The sequence below is a fragment of the Apium graveolens genome, chromosome 6, assembly GCF_009905375.1.
Source record: "Apium graveolens cultivar Ventura chromosome 6, ASM990537v1, whole genome shotgun sequence".
Taxonomy (NCBI): Eukaryota; Viridiplantae; Streptophyta; class Magnoliopsida; order Apiales; family Apiaceae; genus Apium; species Apium graveolens.
In genome coordinates, this window is record NC_133652.1 from 192,262,629 (window position 1) to 192,287,660 (window position 25,032).

General features: G+C 32.3%; 1 protein-coding gene and 1 long non-coding RNA gene across 2 annotated transcripts; one reads left to right on the forward strand and one right to left on the reverse strand.

Moving 5' to 3' along the window:
* The first annotated feature begins 426 nt into the window (after positions 1-426).
* Positions 427-2,175, forward strand: LOC141664200 (uncharacterized). Its single transcript, XR_012551880.1, has 5 exons — positions 427-831; positions 930-1,108; positions 1,189-1,302; positions 1,374-1,511; positions 1,613-2,175. It is a non-coding gene; the product is annotated as an uncharacterized LOC141664200 (long non-coding RNA).
* Positions 2,176-2,972: 797 nt separating this feature from the next.
* On the reverse strand, positions 2,973-6,915 carry LOC141665644 (protein FAR1-RELATED SEQUENCE 5-like). Its single transcript, XM_074471631.1, has 7 exons — positions 6,896-6,915; positions 5,271-5,910; positions 5,032-5,207; positions 4,831-4,957; positions 4,364-4,474; positions 3,531-4,094; positions 2,973-3,455 (listed from the first exon to the last, which is right to left on the reverse strand). Exons 1-7 carry the CDS (start codon positions 6,913-6,915, stop codon positions 2,973-2,975), a joined length of 2,121 nt encoding a protein of 706 aa, XP_074327732.1.
* Positions 6,916-25,032: the final 18,117 nt, after the last annotated feature.

The following is a 25,032-nucleotide window of genomic DNA, read 5'->3' on the forward strand; positions in this document are numbered from 1 at the left end:
TGAATGAACAAAATGATGACGAAAATGAAACACAACAGGTATATATTTCAATCACCAATTATATGAAAATCATTTAATTAATTATGATACATATTACAACTATATTACTATAAAATTTGACAGGATTGGCTCGAAATATTGCGTGGAAAAGCCACTGATCTATTAAATTCAAAGTTCCAATTTAATATGGACATAAAGGAGGCAAAACAATTACATCCACACAATGATGACATATATGCTATCGAGTTAATGGTGAATGATGTGTTCCAGAGACAAAGCCAAAATGAAACAAATACACAAAATCAAGAGGTACCACATCCAATATTTGAAGAAGAAGCATCGCCTGGCAAAGAAAAACAAGCACAATCAAGTTTTGAAGAAAAAGGAAAACAAACACCTTCAAATGTTACAGAACAAGAAGTGAAATATGATGATTTTGAGCTCAGACCTGAAGATGAGGAACACATTGCAATTCTAGAATATCTCTACTCGAAACAAGGTATCGAGGACATGAATAATGCCTTTCCTTTTGAGAAAAGTTATTCAGATATCGTTCCTTCTTTCTATCTTGGAATTGAGGATCAGATTATTAGTCAAGTATGTGAAGATATAGCACATTAGGAATATTTTGATCACCAATCAGCAAAACAAGAAGAAGACAATTTCATAACTCTTAAGCCACAGATACGGCAAAAGAGCCAAAGAGAAAATAAGGCCAACAACATCAATGAAATTACCATATATAGAAAGAGTGATTGACATCAATGCAAATTACTCAAATCAGGATGTCGGCGTATGGCATTGGACCGGACAGACTGACAAGGATCCACTGTAAGTTTTTTTAAAAAACTTGATTTGACAGAACTTCATTTTAAATTATATCTAAACTTGAATGAACTTACCAAATAAACTTAACAATTAATCTACAGGGAATATGTCTTTGTTTGGAAAGATGTAAAATGCATAAGGGAACATATCACTACTCTCCAGTGTGATAAGACCTTGTACTATTTTGTAATCGACACATAGTCATGCATACTGAACGACAAAGAGAATTACAAATCAGAAAAAATCTCCCCTACGACTATTTTGTAACATTTGTGATATGGTAAATAGATTTTTTTTAATTTCCATTACATTTTTACTGAAATGGAATGAAATTATTGATTATGTTGTTTAAAATTACAGTTTGGACCATTGGACGTCAAGAAGAAACCAAGTCAGACATATCCAACATTTGCTGAACATATGGAAAATACATTCAGGCTTAACACAACAAGAAAACTAGGAGCAATAGACATGGTAAAATATTACACATTAAATAAATGAAGGTCTAAATAAAGATTAACAATCACTATTTCATGTTTTCGCAGGTATTTTTTCCAATACATGCATATGGCCACTACTACTTGGTTTGCTACAGTCTCAGGACACCGGCATTTGATGTAATTGACAACATAAAAAGAGATGCAGATCCTGACCACATGTACGACAAAGTAATTATGCTCCTGGTAAGGAACACTAAACTCTGATCCATACTAAACACACAAAAATCATTAATCAAATGTAGTCAATATTTGATAACTAATTTTCCCCTTTGAATCATTTTCAGCATAACCATTTCACAAAATATTTGAAAGCAAACAATCATCAAAACTTGGCATCATTGGTTCGTAAACTAAAGCCGTCTTACCTGACAATGCCATGGCAAACGAAGAACAACCATAAAGACTGTGGTATCTTCCTCAAACGGCATATGGAAACGTACAAAGGTGATCCAAAAACATGGGTAACAGACTTTCACAAGGAAGGGGTAAGAACAAATAAAAATAATATAATTTTAATTTTACTTGCATTCTATTCGTAAACTAATGTTTACAAAATTTCACTCCTAAATTGAAGATTGAACAGCATAAGCAAATTAAAAAGCTCAGAGTCAAATATAACAATGTTATTATAACATCCCCACTGAATGAAAAATCAAAAGAAATCATCAATGAAGTAAAGGTGTTGTACACCAAGGCAACTTAAAAGAAACTGTTCAACATGGTGATTGCAGCATCTGCAAAGAACTCAACTGCAACTACAGCTGACCTCAAAAGGCACGAGATTAGAACATTAGCTAATCCAAAATATTAGAATAGTTGCATCACAACATTCTGAATTATTGTTCGAAAATTGTTAGCAAAATCATCGTATGAGTTTTAAACTAGAATTCGATTGATTATTATCTTCACATCAAATATAATGACTTGCAAAAATCATGTCTTCGAATTTTAGAATACATATGCAACTATTTCTTGTTCAATATTCCTAGAAGGTGGAATCATTGGTTACTCTACTATACAGTTTCCAGGGTCTAAAAAAGAAACTCAAAATATATATCTAAAATGTTACAGTCCCTTACTAAACGAATATCCGGTAGTCGCAAAAACAAAAGACATTGTTAGAAAACCATGAAAACATAAGTAAAAAATTAAAAACCTTCAACTTAAAATGCAGTTTGGTGGAAGACATAATTCATCAAGGGGGAAAAGTTAAAAACAATGACCATAATATATATTTTAAAAACATTAAATTACAAAAAAATCACCAAATAAAAATAATCACCAAAATAAACAAAGCACAACAACCGTTTTGTGCAACAAGATAATGATTAAAACAACTATTTATGATAAAAAACTTAAAAGCAACAAAATCTTCAAAATGCTAAAAATAATAAACTACCAAGATCCGAAAATGTAATATTAAAAAAAAACTTTTGAAAATCCAATACAAATACTAATATCAAACAGAAAAAAAAAATTAAAATATTTGAATCAATTTAAAGACTAGTTCCAGCATCTGGAATACTAGTTGCATGAACTGTACTTCTTTTATCTTTTTTTGTCTGGACATTTCCTGTAGTCATGAGTAGTTGCTTTGCATTGCTTACACTTCCGAGACTTCTTATTTGCATTATTGACCGCCTTCTATCTTACACTCTTATATCTCTTCAAGCCTGACCCTTTATTCTTACACATGTTTGGTACTTTAACCTTCACTTCTTCTGTCGGCTGCTGACCAACTACACTCGCCATAAACTCTGCTTTCGACATAACACCTCCACTACCATCACCAACATCCATATCAGTACTTAATTGCCTTACTACCCCATGAACATGGTCCAGCTTATCTAAATCCGTACCAGCTTTATTAACCGCTGTACGGAAATCGAACCAGATATGACTAACTTTGACTGCAACCTTTTGTATTTTAAGATGATCTTCAGAAACAGCAAAATAGACTGAAGAACTGCCACTTTTAGCAATTTTCATCCAACGATTCAAAACCATACTTCTGGGGAATTTAACTACTCCAATTTGTTTTAAACCACAGAAAGCGTGCCGACATACAATACCACACATAACAAACTTATTGCATGAACAGGCAGCATGATCATAGCTGACACTCACCTGCAAAATTTAAGCAAATATAATAATCACCAACACAGAGTATACTATGTAATCAATGAAATATCATACAATTACCTTAAAGATTTTATCTTTCACTTTAACATCTCTGATTTCCAAACAAGTTACACCATCAATTTCTTCACTCATTTTCTTTATTTGCATATTCAAACAAGAAGAAACAATCTCATCTTGAAGTTTATAGAAAATAGCTCTTGTAAACAAATCAGCAGCATCATCTTCAATGAACCACTCAGAAACAGTAATTGGCAGGCTTGAATTGGACTCATGGTTTAATCTACGAGTTTCATTTCGCTGCTTATCCATAGCACTTTCAAACCGCAACCAGAATTCACACAAAGTACTCCCTTGTCTATGAAAATGACTAAAGAAAAAATTCTCACTCTCAGACCGCGAGGTAGTTCTCATTAACCCAAACATAGGTTCACCTCGAAAATACGCAGGAATCCAAGACTTTCTAACCGAATACATTTTTTCTAACCACTTGTTCCCTTCAAGTTTAAACTCTTTCATAACTGATAACCACCCTGATTCAAACTCATCAGGCTCAATAATTGAAGACCAGATTAATTTCTTCATCTTCACCATAAAGTCAGTTTCCTTACAAATTCGATTGCCAAGCTGACAAATAAATTACAGCAAATACAAAAATGAAACATTGAAATAACCTCAACAACTTAAAAAACAATAAATAAAAGAAGCCAAAAAAACCAAAACAAAGAAAATCAATATTACCAACAAATAATATTATATAAGCGAAATCAGTGATCATTTTCAAATAAGATGGTATTGGTTAAAAATATAAATCAATCTAACAAAAAAAGTAACAACCAAATGCAATAAATCACCAAAATAAAAGGAAAAAAATTAAAAATTAACATCTAACATACCTTAACAGGGAATTTCTGCATAATATGCCACATGCATAAACGATATTTAGTGGCAGGATATTCATTGGTTCCTTTAAAAACTTCAGGAACAATAGCTCTCATTGCAGGGCACTGGTCAGTAACCATAAGAACATGTGAGATGAAAGTCTCATGCACGGTTTTGAATGAGAGAAAGAAGTGAGGAATCCTCTTTTCGACTCTGACTCTCCCACTTCAGTCGTTGCTTTTCTTTCTGTTACTTCGAAAGTAGCTGCTTCAGCTTCAGCCACTCGAATTTTCGATATTCCTTTTTATTTCTCATCAAATGAATGGCATCTTCTTCTGGAAACCCTAGCTATTCTTAGCATGATATTGGGGAATCTGATTGCTATGACTCAAACAAGAATGAAACGTATGCTTGCATATTCGTCCATAGGTCAAATCGGATATGTAATTATTAGAATAATTGTTGGATTACGCTTCATTGCCTTCAAAAAATGATCAAACGCCCCTGTATAATGACTGATATCCTCCTTAGCAAGAAGACATGCAGCAAATGTGACACATCGATCATGTTTGTCCAAACCAGTAAAAGGAGCAAAGATCATGTTATATCTATTAAAATAAACACAAAACGGTCAAAAAGAATCATACAATTAAAAAAAAACCAAAAATGGTAGAAAATATACCGATTTGTATTAAATGTAGCATCAAAGGATATAACATCTCCATATATTTCATAATTTCTTCTACCAGTAGCATCAGCCCAAAAAAGCTTCGTTAAATGACCCTCAGAATCAACATCATATGCATAATAAAATAATTCACATGTCTCATGTAAAACTTTAAACTTGTCAAGCAACATCTGTGCATCAGCCTCGCCAACATAACACTTTTAATCTCTATTAAAATTCCGAAAATCTTGTACCGAAGCACCAATATTTCCATAACCACCAACCTGTTCCTTCATTAAAGTAAAAGATTTACTAGTACCAATATTCACTTTAGCAGTATCAACAACATTTTGGCGCATACTATTAGTCATCTCTCTATTTGCTTTCAAAAATTGAAGATCCTCTTCAGAAGCTAACGGATGATTGTGTTTTTCCTCAAACACAGCAACAACATACTTGTCCGAACCAGTACGTTTGAAAAGACATTTTGCTTTGCATCCGCACCTCCCTGAAACAGTCCTGCTACGCTTAACAGTTTTACTAGAACTTTCATCTGAATTTCTAGGCATATCATTAAAACCAGCTCTACCACAAACAATATATTTTCTCAAAATTATTTCATCCCTATCATCTTTCGTTTCAGTAGTCAACCGCACATTAAATCCAGACAACCTCCCATATTCCTTGTAAAATTGAATACCTTTTTCCCAACTATCAAAACTCTGATTAACCTCTGGTTTAGAAATATCACCACTACACTTTGGAATGTAATACTTATGACCACCAGGTGTAATATTAAAGCTCGAAACAGAAATCTCACTTTCAGATAAACTGTTACCGCCATCAGATACATAATCATCTACCAAACGGCTAACATGAGACGAATCAACGCAACTAGAACAAAAAATCATATAAAAAATTCAATCATAACAAACTAAAATATACTAAAATAGCATAATTAACCAATAATCACTAACAATACACTTGTTTATAATTACTAATAAAAAAACAACATCAATGATAACAAACGTACCACATGTAAAATTAATTAATAACCACATTATCACTAATCGTAGTCAAATAATCAGTTAAGGCTTAAGACATAAGCAAATCTCATTAATTCGCATAAAATTATAGTCACTAAAAACACCAATAATAACTTACAAATTCAAATTATATAAGAAACGAAACTACAAATGCACTATAATCAAAATCAACTCACAACGCATAATCACTAATAATAGTCGAATAATCACATACAAAGAGTTTAATACGCAAGTAATTATCTTGATTCGCAGAAATTTTCAAAAAATCTGAAGTAATCATGCTTTAGAACACCTACGAAATCAATCGATTATAATCACGAAACAAGATATGAACTTAGTGAGTTCAGTGATAATCACGAAAAAGAAAATTTGAAGAAAGATAGAGAATGTACGGGATACGGAAATTGAGAGAGAAAACTTAGAGAGAGAAATAGTAGAGAGAGAAATAATTGAAATAAATGACAACCTTGAAATTAATTAGACCATATACATGTCTTAAAGGTTTTTAATTAATGACAAAATGAACGGATCAGATTGAATCTTGGGGAAAAGGATAAATGGCTGTGATTTCATTGTACTTTTCATAATAAGAATTATTTTCATTTGAACAATTGCTTATATATATATATTTTATATATAGATATATTTATATATTATAAATTTATTTCTTTTTTACTGTAGTTTTGTGTATAAATACCAGTTTACATATTACAAATTACCGACATATTTTTATTTTAATCAAAAACATATTAATTTTAGCTTTCTTATTACCTAATTTTTATTAAATTTATATGTTAATATTAATTTTTTTTGAAAAAATAAATCGCACAAACCTTACCGCACCATACTGCATTTTTATAATATGATTTGTGCGGTTTTTGAGATTACGCGATGTGGGTACGATTTAAAATTTTGATCAAATCAATGTGCAATTTACTTTACGGTCTGAGAAAAAACTGCACCGCAACATAAGTCCTTAAAAACGAGGAAAGTGAGGATACACAAAAGATGCCGCTTTTACAATAATGAAGTTGCTTGTTCACTTTCGTATTAATTAATCGTACAGAGCCATTTTTTATTTTTAGAATCTTAATCATTAGTTTCTAATATTTATTTTTTAATGTAAAAATTCATAAAAAACTTGTAAAAAGATTATTTAATTTATATTATTATATTACAGATTAAAATTAAAAATTTCGTTAATAGTTCGGTCAGTCCACAGTTTAGTTACTCAATTCACAAAATCAAATTGATGGCACAGGCCCGCCTTGGTTCACGTGGAAAACTATCATTTTGGTCATGAATTCGAATTCCACGGAAGGAGAATTTACGATTATGTCTTCCGAATCAGAGTCTGTCGCTTAAATGCGCTTTACCTTGGTTCACGTGGTTTGCAGGCTATTACGTGAGCCCGTAGGATTTACCGAGTGCGCATCCGAAGGGTAGCAGCTGCGGGTTACCTACGAAAAAAAATTAAAATTGATGGCACAGTTATATCGGTGAAGTTATTTTTATAAGATGGTGTAAGATTCAAATCTCAGACATAACATATTAAAATTATTATTTATAATTTGTAATAATAAAAATAATTGTGTATCTCATATATTAGAACTATTATTTACAATTTCTAATAATAAAAATAAGAGATTTATGCTCATAAGGAGTACAAAGGGCTTTTTTAATTTCAAGAGGGTACATTTGTAATTACATAATTTGAATAAAAATTTATTTACTCTATCATTAAAATAGATTACGTACTCATGTAAATCCCCTAATCACGTACTTAGGGACATTTTTATCTAAAAATAATTATGCATTACACGAGTTATTAATATTTCTATTTATTTTATGTAATTGAGAAATGTTAAAGCATTTGAAATCATTATTGAAATTATTTCAAAATTTGTCACCGTATTATGGATGGTAATTCTTCCATGAATAAAATGAACTCCGATATATCACATTGGTCCTCCGAATATATACTCATTATGCATTATTTAAAGATAATGAAACTCGTAGCTCTAATGCAATTTAAGGGCAAGCATGATTAGTTAAATGAGTGAAGTTTGGTCACTAGTTTCAGCTCAATTAATTAAACGAGTTGGCTCGAGTTGATTGGTAAAAATATATAAACCGAGTTTGAGTATACGTTTATACTCAATTAAGTATAAAAAATGAGTGGGCTTGCCTGATTTTTTTAAATCAACTTATTTATTTAAATAAACTGGTTCATTTCAACTCGATTAAAATAATCTCAAAATATACGTGGCTCGAAACTCAACTTTTTATCTAAACATATCGATTTATCTCAACTCAATTAAAATCGTCTCAAATTATACATTACCTACTTATTTCGCAGCACATCTAAATAAATAGGACCCCATTCGTGTACTTTTACGATTTAACACCACCGAGAGCAATAAAGCAAATTAATTTTAACTACCTTTGATTTTATTAAATACTTTGCATAAATTTGATTTAAAAAATCATTATCTCGAATTTCTTCACATTTATAGTCAAATTAAAATATATTGTATTTTTTTAATATTTTAAATGATACATATTCAAGTTTTGCTGCACAGATAAACACTTAAAATATTTATAGTCACTGTGATGGACTTAGTTTTATCTATTTTAGATATTTTCCTCCATTTTATACAGTAAAATCCCTCTAAATAAATATTTTAAAATAATAAACACTGTATGCGAAAAAGAAGCCTATACACATCACAATTTAATTACTTGATTATAGTAATAGAATCCATGATATTGTTTTCGGTTCGTTGTTAGTTCATTTTAGTCGTAATGAACATCGATGATTTAGTTGCTTAATAAAAAATATGCACGAAGTTAGTATTCTCCAATTTATCAACTTTTTTGAAAAAAAAATCAACATAAAATCCTTGATTACCGTATATTTTGTTTCAAAATAAAGTAAAATATGCTATAACAAAATTATTAACCCGTATTTATAAATGTCTGCATGTTAAAAAATGTGTGTACGCTTTATGAGTGGTGCATTACAAGGTTTTGTTAAAAATTGTGAAACCATGGTGACATGTAATTCACATGACACTGTGGGGAACAATACATAATCGGCGTGTAATTACAATATTTCCTCCGTTTCATAATATATGTTTATTTGAAAAATAAAAAATTATTTTAAATTAGCACTTTACGTATTTCAAGATTAATCACATTTCACGTATTATATTCAATTAATAACCTTTGTATATAACTATTTGTTATCAACTTTTAGTTTTCTTAATATGTGTAATTTTTTGAAAGTGGATATGTATTTAAAAATGGAGAGAGTAATAAAATAAATTTAATGGGATGATTTTATATCGAAACAATAAATTATACTTTTAATTAAATGTATATCGAAACAATAAATTTAATGGGATGATTAAACCTACAACCTTATAAAAGAATATCTGTTTTTTAAAATTTTCCCCGTGAGCTATTGTTGAATAACATTTTAGCCTTTTACTAGTACTATTTTATAATTTGCTTTTACCCTTTTTACCGATCCCATCTAGACTCAACTAGCACTTCTTTCTCAGCAAATCAATTGATTGCAACTCAACAAACAACATGGGGCTTTATTTGCTTTGGGACGAAGTCACTTATGATTTTGGTAAATTTACGAGCCACACAGTCACTTGTCTTTCTGGTCAAGTACATGTAGTATTGTAGTGTGGGGTTGATAATGAACTCCTAACAACCAGCGTCCAGCTGAATGAACACAGGCTTTAATGCCTTGCCTGCTGCCTACTTTTTATGAGATTTCCGTGGTTTCGTTTGGTTGGATTGAATTACGCGCGTTTAGGCAAACTTTTTGTGAGCTATTCGAGCTTTGTTCGTAAAAATTCGAATTTGGTTCGTAAATAATTGAGCCAAGCTCGAGCTCGAGCTCGAGCTCGAACTCAAACATTTCGAAATTGAATCGAGCCGAGCTCGAGTTTCAAATTACTCGGCTTGTAAGGTTTGCGAGCCATTTCGAACCTCTATTATTTTTATTATTTTTATTTTAAATATATTTTATATAAATATTAAATGTTTTTTATGTATTATTTATTTTTTATTGAATCGAACTCGAGCCGAAGTCAAGCCAAACCTATAATATTTTGAGTGTTTTTTAATATTTAGTGAAATTAATTCGAACTTTCGAGCCGAACTTGAGCCTACCGAACTTTTTACGAGCTGAGTTCCGAACTTGAAATTTAAGGTTCGGTCGAGTTCGAGCTTGAACTATTTTATTCGAGTTCAAACCGAGTCTGGCAATTTTTGACTTGGTTAGACTCGATTACACCCCTAAATTGAATGACTTTTGGTTGGATTGAATGAAATTCGGTGTCAATTAAACAGGATAATGTGAAGAAATTAAAAGAAGGAAGAGTGGAAAACAAACTAGATCCTTGAAAGACACAATTTTGATCTCGGAATGGTGAAAAGGAACATTTTTATAACTTAAGGCTTCATGGATCTCGTGTAAAGTATGGGCCAAAATTAAAAATAATATAAAATTATTATTTGTATAAAATTAAATTTCATAATAATCAGTGCGAAATATAGATTAAAATAAATAAATAAATGTTGTTAAATTATGTAGTTAAACGAAATTAAATTCAAGTGTAATTATAAAATTTCACCATATAATTCCTTTTCTTTAATAATATGGATAATAAATCTAGTTATAATTCTAGTATGCACCTAATTATTTTACCTGTTATATTAATCTAACATGTTAACTTTTATTAATACGATTATTTAAAAATAAATCGACGCTTGGATGAACACTAACGAATAGAAATTAATGTGAAAATAAAGTATAATGAGACTAGAAGTCAATTCGTGTTTTTGTTGAGATTTATTTATATAAAATTTTAAAATATTTATACATTTTTTCTAGTGAATATCAAGATTTGGTAATTTTGTGTTTTAATAGAACATGGTTTCGCTTATTAGTATTGATAACTAGCATAAGGGTCATTTTCTAGAGTCTTTTAATGCATCATGCAATTATAATGTTTGTAGAACAACTCCAACAATATCCGAATATAGGCTCTTGAGTCAAATTTTGAAGAAATGGAGATAAAATTTCTCTCTAACAAGCTTCATGCCCCCCTCTATAATATTAGGAGTTTCGAATGGTTCCTCATTTTTAGGAGTGAATATCCCCTCAACTATTATTATATTATATTTAATGAATGAATATAAACAAGATAGTAAGTGTACGTATAAAACGAAACGATTAAATTTAATCTGTAGAATGCCGTTAGTATGTTTACAAATAAAAAGTTACAAATTAACATATATGTTGAATACAAAGTTGACCAAAATCTTGAATTTTATTTAAATAAACTATATGTACTGCTCTATATTATTACTAAGTTAACTACTAACTTACAATTAACTTACTCAATTTAAAAAGATAAAAAAATGCATAACTAAAGTCAGAATTACTTGCAATCATAATATACAATAATGTAAAATTTACATTATTGTTAATATTAAAGTTGATTTTAATGAAAAATATTAGTTTTTGAAATTCAACGTATGTATGTACGGGAAAATGTTAGTTTTTTATTTACACAACTGTTAACAAAGTAAGATTAAGTTGTATGTATGTGTGTGTCTTAACATGTAAATTATTGTATGTTACATCTCTTAATAAATTATGATGGTTTTAATTATTTATATGCTAAATATCTGATTTATGTACATGTATAATCATTATTAACATCAAATGAGATAATTGATTACTTAAATAACATGCATTTATAATTATTCAAAAATTAAAATTATGTAAAAATAAATTGCTATAATTTATATATGGTATTCACATTATCACTGACAAACAATCCATATCTATTTTTTATGCAACCGGGTATCAATCATGGTTGTAACATAAAAATGAATTATATATTTTTAAGACTTATTATTGATATTCATGATTTTTTTTCAAGAATTCGAAAGAAAAATTGTATTTATGTCGTTATTTAAACCGTTTTTAAGTTTCTTTCATTACGACTTTAATATTTCTTCATATAATAATTTGATAACATTTTATACTATTCTTCTAAAATTAAAAATTTTCAGTTCGATAAAGTTTTATAAATATCAGTTGAACAAGTTAATTCCTTCAAATTATTGAACAATATATATTTTTTTCCTTAAATAATATAAAATGCAATGAATCAAATGCTACAATATACTATAGATAATTTTTATTTGAATAATTCAAAATATTAAAATAATTCAAAATATTTGTAGAATATTATCTTGATCAATGAATATTGTTGATCTAAAAGAATTCTTTTTAAAAAGTTAGGTTGTATAAAGTAAAAAATGAAAAATAAATCGATTTAATATATAATCATAGTTTTAATAAATCTACTGAGATCTCATTTCAAATTTCAAAATATTCTTAAAATTGGGACAAATCCCAAAATTAATAATGTGTTACGAGTGAAGTTAGTAATTTTAATATAAATAATCAATTGACTTGATCCTATAAAGACCTCAAACACATTAATTTATATTAACATAAGATATTAAAAAAATTTACATTATTGGTAAGATATTATCGTCGAACTTGTAATTTAAATTTACTAAACGTAGAATGTGATGATGTTTTTCGGCCGTGTCATGTATTCAAATTTCGAGTATTTTTTGAATAATGGGCCAAGTTCTAAAATGCATTGACTCATTATAATTCGAACTTATCTAAATATGTAATACCAATATAGATTATTTATATATAAGCGATTCTATATTCAATATTTTTAAAAAAATTATATATGTACATTTTAATTACTTTTTATAATAAAAAATATGTTGAAAATATATGAGATATATTTTCAAACTAAAAAATGATTAATAAATAAGATAATAATCCATTTATTTACTATTCCTAATTTTATATCTGGAATTCAATTCTTTAAAATTAACTGTACAAATATTCGACTAACTATCCTTTTTTTGCGGAATTCAAGTAAGTATCTTTAAAGTTAAATAAAAAATTTATTTAACACACTTACATATTATGTGTATGATAAAAAACACATGTGACAATATGGTGTAGTGGCAAGAGGTTGTATAGTTGAATGAAATAACTTGAGTTCGATTCCCACAAACCACATATTTTATATAAATATTAAAAACAGGGGTAATTTAGTCTTTTCAATGAGACTTTTTAATCTCATGAAATTATACCCTTGTTCTCCTATTATATATAGAAAAGATTGATAACTAGAGCGGACAATTTGATACACGACACGTGAACACGACACGAAACGACATGAAAAATACGGATATAGGTTTTAATTTTTGGTACACGAAACACGAATATACACGAACACGGAATTACACGATATTTTTAGTGTCGGATATGAGTTTCAATTTAAGTACACGAAAGTACACGAAATTACACGAGATAAATATATTTATAAATTAATATATATAACACGTGCATATATTTATGTATATAATTTAAATATAATATAAATATTTACAAGTTTTTATAGAATACTATATAAAAAATATATATATATATCTATACATACACTCTCCATATCTCTTCTATATATAATAGCCCAACATGGTTATAAATTAGTGAGACTTTTTAATCTCAGTGAAATGACAATTTTGCCCTTCTACTTAGTATTTATAAAAAAATTGTTATTTGTGGGAATCGAACTTGAGTTTTTCCATTCACATGCACATCTTCTTACCACTAATGGTTGTATAGTCTACCTGTTAATTCTATTTCCACGTGGGGGGGATTTGTGTCTATCTTTCTTAAAAACTATTTTCCAAACATAAGGTAAACAGACTTAGGAATGAAATCAACCAATTTCAACAAAATCGAAATGAGTCTTTTTGGAAATATTTTGATAGATTTAAAAAGCTTTTGTCTAAGTGTCCTCAACATGGTATAGAAAAATGGAGACTTTGTAAAATTCTTTATGAAGCCTTAGACAGTCAAACCACTGCTTTGTTAGAGTCTATATGCCAAGGTAAATTTATGGATAAAAATGAGGAAGAAGCTTGGCAATTTTTTGAGGAGTTAGCTGAAAAAACAATGTTGTGGGAGTCAACTAGGGAACTTAATCTAGAACCTGAAAGATCTAAGGGTTTACACGTATTTGGCTATTCTATTGCAACCGAAACTAAGTTAGCTACTCTCACTAAATGTCTAGAAGCCTTGGAAACCAACAATGTGTCTTCTTAATTTTCTATCTGTGTAAACTGTAGTTCTCCTAATCATGTGATAAAAAATTGCCCTGAAATTGAACAAGTCAATGCCATGTTTCAACCTAGAGTTAAAAATGATCCATATGCACCCACATACAATCCTGGTTGGAAAAATTACCTAAATTTCTCATGGAACCAAGGTCAATACAATGAGTTTAATCAAAATTCTCAACCTGCTTTTCAAAATCCCAATCCTAGTCCATACCCAGCTCAAAATCCCAATTCATATCCTCCTCAAACCCTTGGTCATTAACCTAACTCAGTCCCCTTGAATTCTCCTAGTTTTAGTGAATCTGATAAGAAATTAAATTCCATTGAAAAGATTATGGAAGAGTGGAGATAGAAGAAATGACCTCACTTACCTGAGGTCCCTCCATTACTGGAAAGTAAAACAAGGGAACCTCCTTGTGATGGTTTGCTCTGTTTAAATATGCAATTATCCTTCTTTCTTGAACCCAACAATTCAGCTTGTTGGTTGGGTTCTCAATTGCAATTTCCTCAACAAGATAGTTAGCATGCATCATAAAAAATCTAGCATAATAGACACTTCTACCTCTCTTATTGACCTCTCCTAACTTATAGCCTAACTCAAACAAAATTAAGTCACTGAAATTGAAGTATTTATCATTAACTAGCATGTAAAGCATGTTAAACATATAAATATTTATGGAATCAAATTTACTAACTTTACCAGAAAATACCTTAGTTACTACATCACACAAGTAACTCCATTCTTTCCTAAGACTCAACCTCCCAGTTTCACTTAATTTAGAAGTAGTGAGTGCATAGCCCATGGAATTAAGCATATCAACAATATCAGAATCTGTGTGTGAGGCAGTTACAGTGTTATCAGGAATCTTGAAGCATCCTTTAATAACATCACTATTTATGCAAAACTGCATACCTTTCAAAGTGAATGTGATGGTTTTGTCTGTTGAGTTGTACACTGCAGTTGTCCATATCTCTTCAACAACCTCACAGTAAATGGTGGGTGATTCCAGCATGGCATAGTTAAGTTTGCAGTTCTTCACAAAATCCATCATTTTATGATAGTCACCAGACTGTTGAATCTCCTTGTTCACCAAAGCTGAGAAGTTGTTTTTCTCATAGATATAACCAGTTTGAGACATGATTTTCACTACAGGTGCCATTGTTAGAGATTTGGAATTTGCAGAGAGAGATAAAGTTTGCTTTTGAGAAGAAGGAAATTAGAGCAATTGAATCTTGAGAATGATAAAAGAAATGAATAAAAGTGAAATTGCTTTTATACTATCTCAGAAAATAACTGTCAAAAATAATAAAGTAAAAATAAAGTGACCAATAAAAATTTCCCAAAATAGCCGTTTTAAAAATAAACTGTAAAAATTCCATCACTTATCCGTCGTGTTATGCTTACAAACTGTAAGTATACTCGATGGATAATGTTCAGAGAATTAATGGCTAGGATTGAGATAATTCGACGGATGAGGATAAATTAGTTATCCGTCGATTTATAAAATATTCCAGAAAAATAATTGATTTAATTAAAAAATTGTATTCCGACGGATGATCGAACTCGATGGATAATGATCATCCGTCGGGATGTAAATTTTGATTTAGCCGAAATTTCATCCAAAACTGAAAAATCAATTAAATTTCTGGCTGCATTACAACTTGCAAAATATCTGAAATAATTCAAGAATAATTAAGCATACCTAACTCACTTACCAACCTTGAAAAGGTGGATTCATCTAGTGACTTGGTGAATATGTCTACAAGCTGTTTCTCACTTGGAACAAAATGCAGTTCCACAGTACCATTCATCACATGTTCCCTTATGAAGTGGTACTTGATGTCTATGTACTTTGTTCTTGAATGCTGTATTGGGTTTTCAGTGATGGCAATTGCACTTGTGTTATCACAGAAAATAGGAATCCTATTCACTTGTAGACCATAGTCCAACAATTGTTTTTCATCCATAGAATCTGTGCACAACAACTACCAGCAGCAATATATTCAACTTCAGTTGTAGAAGTAGAAACTAAATTTTGCTTTTTACTGAACCAGGACACAAGCTTGTTTCCTAGAAACTGACAGGTTCATGTTGTACTTTTTCTGTCTATTTTACAACCTGCATAATCTGCATCTGAATAACCAGTTAGATCAAAACCAGAATCTCTAGGGTACCAAATGCCAAGTTTTGGTGTTCCCTTGAGATATCTGAAAATTCTCTTAATAGCTACTAAATGAGATTCTCTAGGATCAGCCTGAAATCTAGCACAAAGACAAGTAGCAAACATTATATCTGGTCTACTAGCTGTTAAGTACAGAAGTGAACCAACCATGCCCTATAACTTGAAATATCCACAAACTTTTCAGTAGTGTTTAATTCAAGCTTAGTTACAGTGGCTATAGGAGTTTTTGCAGATGTGCAATCCATTAGATCAAACTTCTTTAAAAGATCATGGATATATTTAGTTTGACTAATGAATATTCCATCACTAACTTGCTTAACTTGTAAACCAAGAAAGTAAGTTAGTTCTCCCATCATGCTCATTTCATACTTACTCTACATCAATTTGGAAAACTTTTTGCAAAGTTTTTCATTTGTAGAGCCAAATATAATATCATCTACATAGATTTGAACAAGTATACTAGAGCCATTAACATTTCAAAAGAATAAAGTTTTATCCACAGTACCTCTTGTGAAGTGATTTTCCAAAAGGAACTTTGATAAAGTGTCATACCAGGCTCTAGGTGCTTGCTTCAGTCCATAGAGTGCTTTCAAAAGATAGTAGACATGATTTGGGAAATTTGGGTCTTCAAAACCAGGAGGCTGACTCACATAGACTTCATCCTCCAAATCTCCATTTAGAAAAGCACTCTTGACATCCATTTGATAGACCTTGAAATTGGCATGGGCTGCATAGACTAAGAAGATTCTGATGGCTTCAAGTCTTGCAACAGGAGCAAAGATTTCATCAAAATCTATTCCTTCTTGTTGACAATAGCCCTTAACAACCAATCTAGCTTTATTCCTGACTACTATGCCATTTTCATCCATCTTGTTTCTGAATACCCATTTGGTGTCTATTGGATTCTTTCCTTTGGGCTTGGGTACCAGCTTCCATACTTTATTCCTTTCAAATTAGTTTAGCTCCTCCTGCATAGCTAAAATCCAATCAGGATCCAACAGAGCTTCTTCTACCTTCTTTCGTTCTTCCTTAGATAGGAAGCTGCTATATAGACATTATTCTTGAGTTGCTCTTCTTGTTTAAACTCTAGAAGATACATCACCAATGATGAGCTCAAAGGGGTGATCCTTTGTCCATTTTCTTTGTTGAGGTAGACTAGCTCTAGATGAAGAGGCCTCATTGATATCTTGATGTGTGATTGAGTTTTGATTATTAGAAACTCCCCCTGAGTTTATGGATCTTTTATTTGAGAAATGTGAACTTTCTGTGAGTGATCTATTCTGACTTTCAGCTTCTTTTGATGACCCGACGGATGAAACATTTTGCAACTCGACAGATGTTAAATTTTGTGCTTCATTAGTAGTAGATTTTTCTGCAATATCCTTTGTCATTGTTTCCTGATCACTTTCATCATCACTATCATCACTAATCATCTCCATATTATCAAATTTAAGGCTCTCACGGTAATCTCCATCTTGCAGTCCTTCAATCTTCTTATCATCAAACACAACATGTATTGATTCCATAACAATGTTGGTTCTTAGATTGTAGACTCTATATGCTTTACCAACAACATATCCAACAAAAATCCCTTCATCTGCTTTAGAATCAAACTTTCCATTTTGATTAGTTTGATTTCTCAAGATATAACATTTATAGCCAAAGACATGAAGAAAATTTAGGGTTGGCTTCTTGTTCTTGAATAATTGGTAGGGTGTCATACACTTTGCTTGATTAACCAAAGAAATATTATGAGTGTAGCATGCAGTATTTACAGCTTCAACCCAAAAGTATGTTGGTAATTTTGATTCTTCAAGCATTGTCCTTGCAGCTTCAATAAGTGATCTGTTCTGTCTTTCCACTACTCCATTTTTTTGTGGAGTTCTTGCTGCTGAGAACTCATGCATAATCCCATTCTCTTCACAAAATGCTCTCATAACAGAATTCTTGAACTCAGTTCCATTATCACTCTCGATTCTTCTAATTTTAAAATCAGGATGATTGTTGACCTACCTTATGTGATTGATGATGATTTGACTAGCCTCATCTTTAGACTTTAAGAAATATGTCCAAGAGAACTTTGAGAAATCATCCACAATTACTAGGCAAAATCTTTTCCTTGAGATGGAAAACACATTGACTGGTCCAAACAAATCCATGTGTAGCAATTGCAGAGGTTCTTCAATTATTGAATCAAGATTCTTTCTGAATGATGCTTTGATCTTCTTTCCTTTCTGACAAGCATCACATAGTCCATCCTTAGAAAACTCCACTTGAGGAATACCTCTAACCAGTTCTTTCTTGACAAGCTCATTCATGGTCTTGAAGTTTAGATGGGACAACTTCTTGTGCCATAGCCAACTTTCGTCTTGACTTGCTTTACTGAGAAGACAAGTAAAAATTTTTGCATTTGATGAGTTGAAGTCAGCTAGGTACACATTTCCTTTTCTCACTCCAGTGAGAACCACTTTGTTGCTCCTCTTGTTTGTCACAACACAGGCTTCTGAATTGAAGGTTACTGAATTGCCCTAGTCACAAAGCTGACTGATACTCAACAAATTATGCTTGAGACCATCCACTAGGGCAACCTCCTCAATGATGACATTGTCTTTAGAAACCAAGCCATATCCCACAGTATAACCCTTGCTGTCATCTCCAAAAGTAATACTTGGGCCAGCTCTCTCCTTGAACTCTGTGAGCAGGGTAGAATATCCAGTCATGTGTCTTGAACAACCACTATCCAAGTACCACATATTCTTTTGGTTTCCCTGATTGCTTGAAGAACTTGTCTCTGTTTCATCAGACTTGGCCATTAGGGCTAGATTGACATAGCTGACATCTTTATCCTCATCCAGACCATCTGCTGCCCAGTCATTTTCTTGTGTAATAAAAGCTCTTTCCTTTTGTTTGAGCAACTCAAAATACTTCTGTTTATAATCCACAGGCTCAAACTTCTTCTTGCTGGAATCTGACTTTCTACACTCACTGGCAAAGTGCCCTGCCAAGCCACATTTAAAACATTTAAATTTTGATTTATCCACCATGTTTCTATTTGGCTTAGCTGCTCCAAAGTTCTTCTTGAACTTGAGCTTGGAAAATCTTCTGGAAAGAAATGCAAGATATTCATCAATATCATCTTGGCTCAAAGAATCTTCATTTTTTGCTACCAGCCCCTTGCCCTTGTTTTTACAAACCTTTGAAGTAGACTCAACAGCTTCTACCTTCACCTCTTTCTCTTTCTCCAACTCAGCAACCAGTGCTATGGACCCTCCTTTCTTCTTTCCTTTCTCCATCCTCTCATCTTGCTCTATTTCAAGCTCATAAGTTTTCAGGATGCCATACAGTCTCTCCAAGGTAAACTCCTTGTAATCCTGTGAATTTCTCAGTGAGACTGTCATTGGTTTCCATTCTTTTGGAAGAGATCTAATGAACTTAAGATTTGAGTCTTTTGTCTGATAGACTCTTCCATGCAACTTCAGAGCATTTAGTAGTTTTTGAAACCTACTAAAAATGTCAGTGAGAGACTCACTATCTTCACAATGAAAGTGCTCATATTGCCGAATTAACAGCTGCATCTTATTTTCCCTTATTTGCTCAGTACCATCACAAATAATCTGAATTGTATCCCAAACCACCTTGGCAGTTTTACAGTTAATGATGTTATCAAACATATCACCATCAACTCCATTGAACAATATATTCATGGCCTTCTTGTCTTTCTTGACTTGCTCAATATCAGGATCTGACCATTCATGCCTAGGCTTGGGAACAGATGGTTCATTCCCTGTTTCATCTCTCATTGGTACATGAGGACCTCTTTCTATGCAATCCACATAGGCCTCATCTTGAGAAAGAATATGTAGGTGAATTTTCACCTTCCAATGGTGATAATTGTCTTTGTCCAGAAATGGAATCTTCACTCCAACATCCTTCTTGTTCATCTTGCTATTTTGTTGTGATCTTTAAACTCTTTGTACTTCAAGAGCTTGCTCTGTTACCAATTGTTATTCCCTAACAATACAACAAGAATTACAGAAGGGGGGTTGAATTTAATTCTGGCTTCTTTTTAAGTTTTTCGAAAACTGGTTCTAACTCAATAATATATATGTGTTTGATTTGCAAAGTGCGGAATGAAAGAATTATATAAATCAAAACACAAGTAATAAAAACACAAGTCTTTAAAACTTTCTCGTGGATTTGAATGTATCCACCATATATATATATATATATATATATATATATATATATATATATATATATATATATATATATATATATATATATATATATCGGGAGAACTCTGTGTAGCTCAAATAAGCTCACGGCTGCTTACAAGTATGAACAACTAAAACTTGCAGAGAAATGCTTAAGAATACAACTTACAAATGTTTCTCTGAGAATGTATTTTTCTTAGTCTAGTTAGTTGTTGTTCTACTTGCTGCACTTGGTTTATATATCACCAAGTTTACATAGCAAAAAGACAAGATAATAAAACAAAACTATTAATTCTAACTTTATGCTACTTCATTACTCTATTCCAGCATCTTTGAAAACCTTCATAGCTTTCATGAAAATGGTAATGCTTCTTTGTTCTCATTTTCCTGCTAAACAGGCTGCCACATTCCTTTTTGCAAACACCCAACGCATGTGACTGTGTTGTCACTGTCAACAGATGTTTGAATTGATCATCCGTCGGGTACATGCTTGTTATCCGTCGGGTTGCCTTGTTGATCATCCGTCGGGTAGCTTTGTTAATTATCCGTCGGGTAGCCATTTATCACTTGACTCTATTTCATTTGTGCAGAATTACAAGACATCTTATATTTACATTTAATCAACCTATTCTGCACATCTACTAGCAGTCTCCATGACTCATAAGCTACTACAAAAACTATACAAAGTTGTTTGCAGAAATGTGCTTCATGACTTATTGTTACATAAGCTACTCACCCGATGGATATCAATTAGTCATCCGTTGGGACTATATTGAATCATCCATCGGGACTATAATTGATCATCCGGCGGGTGCTACAAACTTCACTAAGTTAAATCTACTAAGGTGTTTTGTTTAGCTTATCATCAAGTACACAACATATTCCTAACAGTTTGCATTATCCGAAGCTTTCTTCCATGAATCGGCTTGCCTCATAGCCGCTTGGAAATAAACATTAGATTGAAACAAAGTGATAGACAAAGAATGTAAGGAAAGAAAAATGCTACGAGTATATATAAAAGAGAGAGGAGTTAAAAGGGGAAGACCAATACCGAGGCCAGAGATTGAGCACCCATAAGTTTTATTCTCTCCAAGTCTGGACCAGCCACAATATCAGCGAAGTCCTTCGTGGTCACAGAATGATAGGACCAATCCCATGCGAGCTTTATGGAACCAACCACAGTGTCCCCTCGACGGAACCCCTAGAGAGGCTGGAAAGCACCAGTAACAACAGAAGCAGGAGCATATGGGGTTTCAGTCCCCCCAGAAAAAGCCTCCACCATAGGCTCCTTATACTTCTTCAAAAATCTAGGCTCCAGTGCCTTACCATGGGGATCCAACCCCGCGAGCCGGGCCTTTTTCATTCTTGCTCTCTCCTCAACAACATGCAAGTTATCTTCGTTGATTTCCTTGGAAGCTGCAAAAACAAGGGAAAAACAAAAATAAGTGGTGTCAATAGTGCATGAAAGAAAGTGAAAATAAGACGGGAAGAAAAATACCCTGCACAGTGACTGAGGAAAGCCCCACATGGATCACAGAAAACTCCTCTAACAAAGTCCAGCTGGGAGTTTCGCCATTATCCTTTATGAGCTCATTATATATGATAGTCTCTTCGGGAGTTAGGTGAATGAATTTAGGGCTACCATCACTGACCTTCCCAAAGGAGGATCTAAAAAGTGTGCCCCAGTCTCCATTCTCACACTTAAGCCCGACAATGCTGTCCCTCCAATGTTAATTATTATTAAGGATTGATGCACTGTTAAAAATTTGTTTACATTTGGGCCTTTGTCTAATATAAACCCAACCACAAGAGGTTTGGGCACTATTGTAGCACTGAAATTTTTTTCTAAACACAACTACTGATAGAGGGAAACCACTCCTAAAACATAAAACCATGAAACATAAAATGTTTCTCCAGGCCTTGAGAGGAAGCTGACAAGGATTAATTTGTAAATCTGCAAACAAAGTGGGAATAAACTCATGGAAAGGAAACCTAAGCCCCGCAGTAAGGGCATCTGCATAAACAAACAGAGTATCGGGCTTCCAGTGGCATGTACGATCGCCACCTTCGGCACGCACTATTCTAGGGGGGACGAACATTGTAGATCTCGTTGAGTTTGTTAATAGCATTTGAATTATATCACTTGTTACAATAATCGAAAGAATCTCAGTGAGCGTTAGACGGGTATTCATCTCCCCTTGTATTAATCATATCTATCAACGATATATAAGAAGAGCGGATTTTGATGTCGTTACCTCATTAGAAGCTGAAACGATCATTGCTTCCCTTTCTGAACCTTTGTCAGCCATTAATGAGGATGAAGAAAAGCTTGAGGCGGAAGAAGGTGGCCGGAAAAGGCTGTTTTGATACCAGAAAACTCTTGAAGGTTGAGAGAGAGGAGGAGGAATTTGGAAAGTGAGAAGTGAGATTTGAGAAATGAGGAAGTGAAGTGTGAGGATTCACTTCACTCCCCCCACTCTTATATAGGACTTCCCAGCCGGTCATGGGCCAGTAAAAAGGGCATATTAACCTGTTATAACTGGTCAAAAAGCCCAACCCATTAATATAGGCCCAATTCTGGAACTTTCCAGACTCTACAAAAAGGGAATAGAAAAATAAAAATAATAGTAAATATATATATATACTTACCAGTTTCCAGAATATTCTGGATGAAAGTTTGGACCAGAAAAAAAGACCCAAGAAGCCCAATAGGTAGCCAAGTATAAGGGCCCAATTCTAGAACCTTCTAAAGAAAAAACCCAAAAAAGGAAAGAAAGGCCCAATAAAAAAGCCTAGGAAAAAGAAAGAAAGGCCCAAATGGCCAAATTATGGAACCTTCCAGAAAACAAGGCCCATGATCAACAAGAGGCTCAAGGTGATAAGACCCATTTAGGAAAGCCTAAATAAAAGCCCAGATATGGACCAAAAAATAAAGGCCCAGAAAAAATATGATTCAAAAGGATAATTTTTTTTATAAAACATCCTAGTTGAAATTACCTTCGATCAAGAAATATGGACCCTTAATTCGGTCAAAAAATCCAATGTCAACAAAAAATCCTGACCGAATTTGGTCAGAATTTCTGATCGAACATTCCTGATCAAAAGTTCCACGAGCAGAAAATAAGGGACCTTAATTTGGTCAAGATCTGATTTTGAAATAAATCCTGACCGAAATTCGGTCAGGATTCTGATTGAATCACCCTGGTCGAAAATATGCAAGATCAGAAAATACTAAAGCTTAATTCGGTCAGAACGATAAGCTCAAATCAAAAATCCTGACCAAATTCGGTCAGGATCCTGATCGAACAATCCTAACCGAAAGGAGTGTCGACCAGCAGTTTGGGGAGCATTATTCGACCATGATCCTGGTCGAAAAAGAGTCCTGGTCGAAATTGATTGAAATTAAAAAAAAAGTGAGAAAGTTAAGGAAAATTCCTAGAAAATTCTTGAAAATTCTGAATATTTTCGAGAAATTAAGGAAAATTCCTGGAAAATAAGGAAAATTCCTAGACAATTCCAGAAAATTCTGAATATTTTCTGCAAATTAAGGAAAATTCCTGGAAATTAGTGAAAATTCCAATTAAATTCCGGAATATTCTGAATATTTTCTGGAAATTAAAGTAAAAATTCCAGAAATTAGGGAAAAATCCTAGAAATCAAGGAAAAATTCCAGAAATCAAGGGAAAATTCCTAAAATTTAGGGAAAAAATCCCAGAATTTAAGGGAAAATTTATGTAAATTAAGGAAAAATACCAGAAAATTCCTAAAAAGTAGAAGTAAGGTAAGGAAGGTAATAGAGAGGTTCCAACACAACCCTGAAGTCATGTACAAGGTAAATCATTATAAATGTGTTGGTCGCTCCACACTTTACGCAAAAACGATACCCTGTAAGGGAACAAATGAACTTAACTTCTGCAAAATCTTTTACGGTTTCCCAGAAGTTGGGGAGGAAAATGATAGTGAGTAAAATAAACCCTGATTGCGTAATTAATATCGCATTAATTATACCCAAATTGGGCAGACAATAAAGCCCATTATAAAGGGTCCAAAACCCTGAATATTAACTAATTTCATAATTAATTAATAAAGGGATAAATCCGTTGATAAGTAAAATCCAAATAAGGACACAATTTTTTGGAGATTGGCCTCCAAGAAATTTCATAGGATAAGGAATCAGTTTCCTACTTCCTAGGACTCCAAAGTCCATTCTAATTCTGAGACTTGTCCACCAAGTGTCCTAACCCTAACCTAATTCAAAGGAATCCCATGCCTATATAAGGGGTCTCACCCCACAAATCAGAACTACGTTTTTTGACTTGA